Source organism: Chiloscyllium plagiosum, chromosome 7 (assembly GCF_004010195.1).
Source record: "Chiloscyllium plagiosum isolate BGI_BamShark_2017 chromosome 7, ASM401019v2, whole genome shotgun sequence".
NCBI lineage: Eukaryota > Metazoa > Chordata > Chondrichthyes > Orectolobiformes > Hemiscylliidae > Chiloscyllium > Chiloscyllium plagiosum.
This window is the reverse complement of record NC_057716.1, coordinates 100,571,348-100,581,720: the sequence shown is the minus strand read 5'-3', so window position 1 is coordinate 100,581,720 and position 10,373 is coordinate 100,571,348. Positions and strand designations below refer to the sequence as shown.

Here is a 10,373-nt window from a genome sequence, read left to right as displayed (position 1 = left end):
AGAGACTATTTCCCAGGGCAGAAATGGCTAACACGAGGGGTCATAGTTTTAAGCTGGTTGGAGGAAAGTATAGAGGGGATGTCAGAGGCGGGTTCTTTACACAGAGAGTTGTGAGAGCATGGAATGCGTTGCCAACAGTAGTTGTGGAAGCAAGGTCATTGGGGACATTTAAGAGACTGCTGGACATGCATATGGTTACAGAAATTTGAGGATGCATATATGAGGATCAGTGGTCGGCACAACATCGTGGGCTGAAGGGCCTGTTCTGTACTGTTCTATGTTCTATGTTCTAAATGGGGCTCATTGTGAAAACTGAACAGCATGGGCAAGTTGGGCCGAAGGGCCTGTTTTCATGCTATGACTCCACAACTATGACCATAGGGCTGCTCTCCCATTAGAAAGGAATGACCACTGCTGAGCCTAACCTGAAGGTCACCACGCCTCAAGCGAGGGGAGAGGTTGGAAGGAGAGTCTATCATGATAACCTCAGCCAGTGCTGGAAGATTGTGAGATGTGAGTTTATTTACACACGGAATTTAAGTAGAGACCATTAAATAAATCTGGAATTGTGTTAGTTTGTCAATAAACAAACCCCCGGATAGGAGCATACCAAAGGAACTTAGAAGAAAGCATATACCAACTCTACAATCACCACGGACATTGTTGTACTGTACCTGGCTCCAATGACCAGCTGCTTTCTGCTGAGGTCGATTGCCAACTGAGAGTAGTCATACACTCCTGGAAAGCTAAAATTCAACACCCAGGGTCTCAAATCTGTGAAGAGAGACAGAGAGAGAGAGAGAGTGAAGTGGGAATGTTTTCAGAATGACCCTTGAACAACAACTTGCATCGATATGACAAAAAAACTATTACAAATACTTTAAAAGACCAAAGGCTTGGACATGTTTTTAAGGAGCGGGGAGAGGTAGAGAGGTTGAAATTTTAGGGACGATTGGACAGTGTTCAGATCCTGGTCAGTGGTTGGAGAGGTTAAAAAAATTGGATGCACAAAGTTTAGTTGAACATAGAAATTTCAGAAATTAAGGCTAGAGATGTTTATGGAGATAGGGAGTTGCAAGGATCGTGGACAAGTGGTTGTTAGCACATCGTATGTGTCAGATCTAACAAATGGTTTGTCACTACTTCAATATGATACAGCAAAGTTCTGTCAGCATTGAAATTCTTTCTCTGGAAATTTGACACGAGGCAAGAGGGGAAGAAATCCATATAATCACCTTTCACTCAACTTTAAAAGGTCCTTCTTGTATTTGCATACCTGCTTTGGAAAGTCAGGAGTGCGGTGGATCACATTTCTCACTAACTGGTGAAGGCAACAGTAAAAACTCTCAAGAATCTCAGCAACACGTGGGTCAATGGAGTCATACAGCACAGAAACAAACCCTTCGCTCCAAACAGCCATAACCCCAGACTAAACTAAACATTTCTTCAATCCAAAAATGTGCTGGTTAGGGTGGCATGATTTGGAGATGCCGGTGTTGGATTGGTTAGGGTAGATTGGCCATGCTAAATTGTCCATAATGTTAAGTGAATTAGTCAGGGGTAAATACAGTGTCGGGGAGTGGATCTGGGTGGGTTGCTCTACGGATGGCCGGTGTGGACTTGTTGGGCCAAAATGGCCTGTTTCCATACTGTAGGGAATCTAATCTAATCAAAGCTGCTGATCAGCCTGTGGAATTCTCAATCACAGAAAGCTGTGGAGGCCAAGTCACTGAATACATTCAAGAATGAGACTGATAAGGAGAGAAGGGGGGAATAAGGCATTGAGAAAGTGGGTAAGCCATAACCCTATTGAATTGTGGAGCAGGCTCAAGGGGCTGAATGGCCTACCTTTGCTTTTTATCTCCATTTTTCTTCACGACTTCCACCCATTATATTGCATTTGCTGTATTTATTTGCTTTTGACAAGTGGATATCAAGCATATATTACCCATTCCTAACTGCCCTTCAGGTGAGCTGCCTTCTCAAACCCTAGAGGGTGGTATGTACAGTCACTGTGAGAAGGAGGAACTTAAGTTAGAGAATCGTGAATCTTCAGCACTCTCCAGAGGACTGGGGATGTTCAGTCATTCAGAGTATTCAAGACTGAGATTTATAGACTTATACAGTCACAGAGTCATAGAGGTGTACAGCATAGAAACAGACCCTTTGGTCCAACTCGTCCATGCCAACCAGATATCCTAAATTAATCCAGTCCCATTTGCCAGCACTTGGCCCATATCCCTCTAAACTCTTCCCATTCATATACTCATCCAGATCCACCGCACTCCTGACTTTCCAAAGCAGGTATGCAAATACAAAAAGGACCTTTTAAAGTTGTAATTGTACCAGCCTCCACCACTTCCTCTGGCAGCTCATTCCATACATGCTCCTTAGGTCCATTTTAAATCTTTCCCCTACGTCATCTTGTTTTGGACTCCCCTATCCTTGGGAAAAGACCTTTATAGTTCTTTCTATCTATGACCCTCTTGATTTTATAAACCTTTATAATATCACCCTTCAGCCTCTGACGCTCCAGGGAAAACAGCCCCAGCCTATTCAGCCTCTCCCTATAGCTCAAATCCTCCAACCCTGGCAACATCCTTGTAAATCTTTTTTGCACCCTTTCAAGTGGAACTCTGGGATTCTGAGGTTATCAGAGGATATAAGAATCTGGTGTGAAAGTGCAGTTAAGGACAAAGAACAGCCATGATCCTCCTAAATGGCAGAGCAGAGCTGAAAGGTTGTACAGTGCCCTCTTGCTCTTGACTGCTATATTCTTTGGTCAGCTTAATGGTTAAATCTCCAACCTAATCAATCTTCCTTCAGCATTACAGCAATATAATGGAGAACAACATGTCTAGTTATTCCTGGTTGTCTTAGGGTGAGGTATGGATCATTGTTAAACATTGTGCATTATTCTTCATTCTAATTACCACATTTTCCTCACATACAAATTAAACCTAATTCCCATTCACACTCTTTCCTTATTACAATGCACTGCCTATAGTCTACCATCATTTGCAGTCTCCATTATCATGTTTGAACGGCAACTCTGTACTCTCTTATTAACTCAATCATTACTTCATGTTGATCGAATTGAAATATTTAATTAAAAGGTCAATAGAGCAAAGCCATTTGCTTTGATGAGGGAAACCAAAGTCAGTGGGCATAATCTTCAAATCAAAGAGAGTTTCTTCAGGAATAAAGCAGGAACCTTGTCAAAGGACATGGAAATCTGAAACCCTGTTCCCCCAAGACGATGAAGTGATGTGGGCATCAAGTGAAACTTTCCAAGCCCAAGACAGGGGGATGTTTGTTGGTTAAGGGTAGAGCAAACAAATAGGACAAATGGACTTGTATTGCAAATCAGCCATGGTACAATTAAATGGGGAAACAGGCTTGAGCTACTCTTGTTTCTGAGGGAAACTGCATCTCTGTGGCATCTCATCACACCCTCATGCAATTCCCAACCTGCGATTAAATGGAAGGATATTTCTGGTTTGTGGTCCATTCATTGATTTACCACCATCTCCTTCGCAAATCTGTCTGATGTAGCCCCATTCAACCCTCAAACAGTCCAGCTTCTTTGAACAGCCAATCTCTCACTTGAGAATGTTCAAAAGCAAAAAGGAAAGGTGAGATAAATTCAGGTTGTTTCCTCTAGAGTGGTGGAAGCTGAGGGGAGGCAAGATAGAGGTCCAGAAAATTAGGAGATGTGTAGATGGGGGTTGACGGTCAGAATCTATTTCCTGAAATGTCTAATACTCGGGCATGCATTTACAGTGAGAGGGAAAAAGTTCAAAGGAGATGTGAGGGACAAGTTTTTTTACACAGAGAGTAGGAGGGGTCTGGGACAAACTGCCAGGGGTGGTGGCGGAGGCAGATACGATAGGAGCATTTAAGGGGTGTTTAGATAAGCACATGAATATGCAAGGAATGGAGGGATATGGACCAAGGGCAGGCAGAAGGGATTAGTTTAATTTGGCACCAGACTATAGGCGATAGGGCATGTTCCTGTACTGTACTGTTTTATGTTCTATGTTCTACAACCATCGTAGCGGATGCACTGCCTAGGAGTAAGATTACTTACAGTGTGGAAACAGGCCCTTCGGCCCAACAAGTCCACACCGACCCGCCGAAGCGTAACCCACCCAGACCCATTCTCCTACATTCTCCTACATTTACCCCTTCACCTAACACTACGGGCAATTTAGTATGGCCAATTCACCTAACCCCTGCACATTTTTGGACTGTGGGAGGAAACCGGAGCACCCGGAGGAAACCCACGCAGACACGGGGAGAATGTGCAAACTCCACACAGAGAGTCGCCTGAGGCGGGAATTGAACCCGGGTCTCTGGCGCTGTGAAGCAGCAGTGCTAACCACTGTGCTACCGTGCCGCCCATACAGTGGAGTACAGTGGAGGCAAGTTCAATTGAGATATTTGAGGGGGCATTGGATGGTAATTTGGAAGAAATGGTGAGCAGGGATATAAGGCACTAGACCATAGAACTGATGCTGGCATAATGGGCCAATTGGCCTTGTGCACACTGTAATAGTCCTGTGATGCTACTTGTTCCCATTTGTGTTGCCCTTGTTATAAAGTCATACAGAAACAGACTCTTTGGTCCATGCATGCAGATATCTTAAAATAATCTAGTCCCATTTGCCAGCATTTGGCCTGTATCCCTCTAAGCCATTCCTATTCATATACCCATCCAGATGTCTTTTAAATGTTGCAATTTTCCCAGCCTCCATCACGTCCTCTGGCGATTCATTCCATGCCCGCATCACCGTCTGTGTGAGAAAGTTGCCCCTTAGGTTCCTTTTAAATGTTTTCCCTCTCATCCAAAACTTATGCCCTCTAGTTCTATGCCCTCCCCCACCCCAGGGAAAAGACATTGTCTATTTACCCGATACATGCCCCTCATGATTTTATAAACCACTATAAGGTCACCCCTCAGCCTCCGATGCTCCGGGGAAAACAGCCCCAGCCTGTTCAGCCTCTCCCTATAGCTCAAATCCTCCAACCATGGCAACATCCTTGTAAGTCTGCTCTGAACCCTTTCAAGTTTCACAACATCTTTCCGATAGGAAGAAGGAGACCAGAATTGCACGCAATATTTCAACAGTGGCCTAACCAATGTCCTGTACAGCCACAACATGACCTCCCAATTCCTGTACTCAATACTCTGACCAATAAAGGAAAGCATACCAAGCGCCTTCTTCACTATCCTATCTACCTGCAAGTCTACTTTGAAGGAACTATGAACCTGCACACTAAGATCTCTGTTCCGCCACACTCCCCAGGACCTTACCATTAAGTGTATAAGTCCTGCCTTGATTTGTCCTTCCAAAATGCAGAACCTCATATTTATCTAAATTAAACTCCATCTGCCACTCCTCAACCCAACTGATCAAGATCCTGCTATACTCTGAGGTCACCATAGGATGGTGAAGAAGGTGTTTAGTTATGTTTGCCTTTATTGGTCAGTGCATTGAGTATAGGAGTTGGGAGATCATGTTGCGGCTGTCCACTACACCTCCAATTTTGGTGTCATCTGCAAACTTACTAACTATACCTCATACGTTCACATCCAAATCATTTATATAAATTATGAAAAGCAGTGGACCCAGCACCAATCCTTGTGGCACACCACTGGTCACAGGCCTCCAGTCTGAAAAGCAACCCTATTCATTTTTGATTTTAGGGCATTTGTGACTTGATTTTTTTTTTAAATTGATTTTTTAGTGAGATGTAGGTGTCACTAAACAGGTCAGCATTTATTGCCCATTCCTAGTTGCTCTTGAGAAGGTGGTGGTGAGCTGCCTTCTTGAACCGCTGCAGTCCACCTGCTGTGGGTTGACCCACAATGCCGTTAGGGTGGGAATTCCAGGATTTTGACTCAGCAACAGTGAAGGAATATTTCCAAGTCAGGATGGTGAGTGGCTTAGAGGGGAAATTGGTGATGGTGTTTCCATATGTCTGCTGCCCTTCTGATGGAAGTGATCATGCATTTGAAAGGCGCTGTCTGAGGATCTTTGGTGAATTTGTGCAGTGTATCTTGTAGATAATACACCCTGCTGTTACTGAGCATCGCTGGTGGATGGAGTGCACGCTCGTGGATGCAGTGCAAATCAAGTGGGCTGCTCAGTTCTGGTTGCTGTCAAGCTTCTTGAGTGTTGTTAGAGCTGCACTCATTCAGGCAAGTGGGAAGTATTCCATCACACTCCTGACCCGTGCCTTACAAACAATGGACAGGCTTTCAGGAGTCAGGTGGTGAGTTACTCGCTGCAGTATTCCTCACTTCTGACCTGCCCTTGTAGCCACTAAGTTTATGTAGTGAGTCCAGTTAAGTTTCTATTCAATGATAACTCCCAGGATATTGATAGTGAGTTATTCAGTGATAGTAACATTATTGAATGTCAAGAGGTGGTGGTTAGATTGTCTCTTATTGGCATTTGTGTGGTGTGAATGTTACTTGCCATTTGTCAGCCCAAGCCTGGATATTGTCCAGATCTTGCTACATTTGGACATGTCTCAGTGTCTGAGGAGTCATGAATGGTGCTGAACATTGCACAGTCATGGGTGAACATCCCCACTTCTGACCTTATGATGGAGGGAAGGAAGGCTAGTGATGAAGCAGCTGAAAATGGTTGGGCCTAGGATATTACCCAGAGGAGCTCCTCAGAGAGTTTGCCCCCGATACCCATCAGGTAAGCTCTTTTTGCCCATCCCTAATTGTTTTCAATTAAGTGACAGTCAGCAGCCCTCCTAAACTGCTGAAGTCCACTTGGTGTGTAGATAGACCCACCATGTTGTTCTGAATGGAGTTCCAGGATTCTGACCCAGAACAGCAAAGAACAGCAATGTATTTCCATGCCAGGATGGTGAGTGGCTTGAAGGGAGTTTGCAGGGGGTGGTGTTCCCATGTATCTGTTGCCCTTGTCGTTCTAGATGTTCGAGGTTGTGGATTTGGAATGTGCTCTTGAAGGAGGTTTGGTAAGTTTCTGTGAGAGAGAGAGAGTGAATGAGTGAGTGGGTGAGTGAGTGTGCATGCACATGTGTCTGTGTGTGTGAGAGGGAGAATGTGTGTGTGAGTATGGGTGTGGGCGTAAGAGAGAGATTGTGTCTGTCTATATGTGAGTGTATGTATGTGATTGTGTGCATGTAAGATTGTGCCTGTGTATGTATGTGTGTGTGAGAGAGAGAAAGAGAGCAAAAAAGATTTTCTGTGAAAATGTGTGTTAGTATGTTTCTTGATGATTCTGAATTTGTGACCATATGAGCCGTTTTGTGTGTGCGCCTCTGGGTGAATGTGCAGTTTTGTGTGTGCGTGTGTGTGCGCCTATTGAGTGAGATTGTGAGGATCTAATAATCACATCCAGGCATCCTGAGTGCAAGATAACTCTGCGTCTTCCTGTGATCAATTTTCACATGTTCATACAGTCATTCTTTTCTGTCGTAAACATCTTCATTTAGCTTCAGAAGTGACCACAGAGTTGGGATGTGAATTGCAGTCTCAGGGTTATTAATCCAGCATCTCCAAATCAGAAGGGATGGTGTAAACCTGAGAGGACCAGTTGGCGTCCAACACCACCCAAAGTAGTTCAGATCCCTGCTGTAAAGTATGAGGCTATAAATCATGCCAGCGAAATGAGCAAAACCACTCGTGTTAGTCAGCAAAGTGAAGAGCTCATCCAGTTATTGCAGAGTCAGCAATTCCTCATTGGCCCAAAGCCTAGAAATGGCAGCTAGCTAGTTCCCTGAAAGTAAAATGAATGGCAGCTTTATATAGGCCCTTGGTCTTAACGCCTCACCTGAATTTCACACCATTGGTCGTGTCACACTCTTTCACAGGACCCGAGAGTTTAAGGACACAAGAAATCTGAATAGGAGTGGGCCATGGGACCAATACTCCATGACTCAAAAGGATCACGGCTGATTTTCTACCTCAAATCCACATTCACATGCAATACTCATATCCTTTCATTCCCCACACATCCAAACCCACTGTTGTTAAAGGTACGGTGGCTCAGTGGTTAGCACTGCTGCCTCTCAGTGCCAGGGACCTGGGTTCAATTCTAGCCTTGGGCAACTGTCTGTGCGGAGTTTGCACATTCTCCCCATGTCTGTGTGGATTTCCTCCACAATCCAAAGGTATGCAAGTTAGGTGAATTGGTCGTGCTAAATTGCCTGTATAGGTCAGGGATTAATGTAGGGGAATGACCCTGAGTGCATTACTCTTTGGAGGGTTGGGGTGGACTTGTTGGGCCAAAGGGCTTGTTTCTACACAGTAGGGATTCTATTCTATCTTTCAACATCCATAATCTGGCACCAGGCTCATTAGACTTTGTTCTCCAATGTTTCTCTTTCCCCCCTTTTTATTTTTAAGGGATGTGTGCATCACTAGGTAGGACAGCAATATTGACTCTCCCCAGTTCCCCAGAGGGCAGTTAAGAGCTGGATCAAGAGTTTCCAGTATTTCCATATGACAAAAAGCCTAAAAGACCACACCAGCCGACGTCACCACGAAGGCCCAAACTTCTCAACCTTGCCCCTTTCCCCCTCACCTGAGGCACAGTGACTGTCAGATTGAACCACCACCTCTCTAATGAGAGAGCATTACAGTAGGACTATGGTGACACTACCTTTACGATGAAAAGGATGTGGAGACAGTGAAGACATTTTTATGAGGAAATTACCAGAAGTGAAAGGTGAGTTTTTAATTATTATTCATTCATGGGGTGTAGAGATTATGGGCTAGACCACCATTTAATGCCCAGAGGAAAGTTAAGTTTCAACCAAATTATTGATGGTCTACAGTGATATGCAGGTCAGGCTGGGTAAAGATAGCAGATACCATGATTAGATTACTTACAGTGTGGAAACAGGCCCCTCAGCCCAACAAGTCCACACCGACCCGCCGAAGCGCAACCCACTCAGACCCATTCCCCTACATTTACCCCTGCCCCTAACACTACGGGTGATTTAACATGGCCAATTCACCTAACCTGCACCTAACCAGAGCACCCGGAGGAAACCCGCACAGACTCGGGGAGAATGTGCAAACTCCACACAGTCGCCTGAGGCGGGAATTGAACCTGGGTCTCTGGTGCTGTGAGGCAGTAGTGCTAACCACTGTGCCACTGTGCCGGCCACACTCTAAAGAGACATAAGTTAACCAGATGACAATCAGTAAAGGGCATTGTTAGCATTCATATAATTAGCTTTATATCCCAGACATTATTAACTGAGCTTAAGTTCCACTGGACACAGTGATTGGATTTGAACTCCATCTCCCCAAACCATTAGCTGGAGCTTTTAGATTGCAAGCCCAATGACACTACCACAGTACCACCACATCATCATAGGACCTGAATGCATTTCTTTCAGATTCAGAGACTGGGAGTACTCCCCACTGGGAATCATCACTGAAGCAGAGTCCTGCTGACACTGTTAGGAATAATCGTTACATCAGGGGGTTCACCCAAATCAGCTTTCGTGATTTGCTTCATCAGAAAAGTAATAAAATGGCCAGTTTGAATTGAGCATCACTTCATCTTCAGAAGGTCACAGTGCTGTAATGGCACAAAGCAAGACTATTCAGCCCATTGAGTCCATATAGCTTTTTATGCCACAATCAAGTTAACTCCATTGCCCCATTCTTACTGGAAGCACAGTGTTAAATGCATGTCCACGCTCCTTTCGGAGTTAAGTTGTTACCATCAAACAGATCTTCTTCACAGACCAACCACCCACCCATCCACCTTCCAACTAAATCCATATGCCCCCCTGTCTTTCTGCTATCAGCTACAGGGAACCATTCTTTCACGTCTCCTTCATCCAGATCTGTCATAATCTCACACACTTCTGTTACACATCCCCTCAATCTCCTTTGTTCTCAGAGGGAAACCCAGCTTCTTCAGCCTTTTTTTGGAGTACTGTGTCCAGTTCTGGTCGCGGTGTTAGAGCAAGGATATTATTAAGCTGGAGAGGGTTCAGAAAAGATTTACACAGGAACCTCAATTATCTGAACGAGATGGGAGGGCAGTATTTCGTTCGGCTAATTATTTGGATAACTGATTCAATGCCTCTCCTCTGGGACTCTTAAAAAAAAGTTTCATGTTTCCACTCTCTGCCTGCCTTGCTCCCTCTCTCTGTCTCAGGCTCTGTTTCTGAGCAGACACACACTTGTGTGTAAGGGACCAGCAGCATTGCTGAAACCTCCTGCCCGCCCTCCCTCACCCACCCCCCACCCATCAGTTCAATGGGATTGACATAGTGAGCACTTGCTAAGTCGGATCTCTGCTCAGGACACTGCACGCGATCCCATGCCGCCCCCACACCCCCCAATCTGCACCCACCTCCAA

General features: G+C 44.9%; 1 protein-coding gene across 1 annotated transcript in view; it reads right to left on the bottom strand.

Annotated features, from left to right (window-relative positions):
• sema5ba (sema domain, seven thrombospondin repeats (type 1 and type 1-like), transmembrane domain (TM) and short cytoplasmic domain, (semaphorin) 5Ba) overlaps positions 1 to 10,373 on the bottom strand; it is a 326,569-nt gene that overhangs the window by 177,579 nt on the left and 138,617 nt on the right. Inside the window, exon 4 of the mRNA XM_043694515.1 lies at positions 675 to 774. Coding sequence (XP_043550450.1) covers positions 675 to 774 — 100 coding nt within the window. The remainder of the gene's footprint in view (positions 1 to 674; positions 775 to 10,373) is intronic.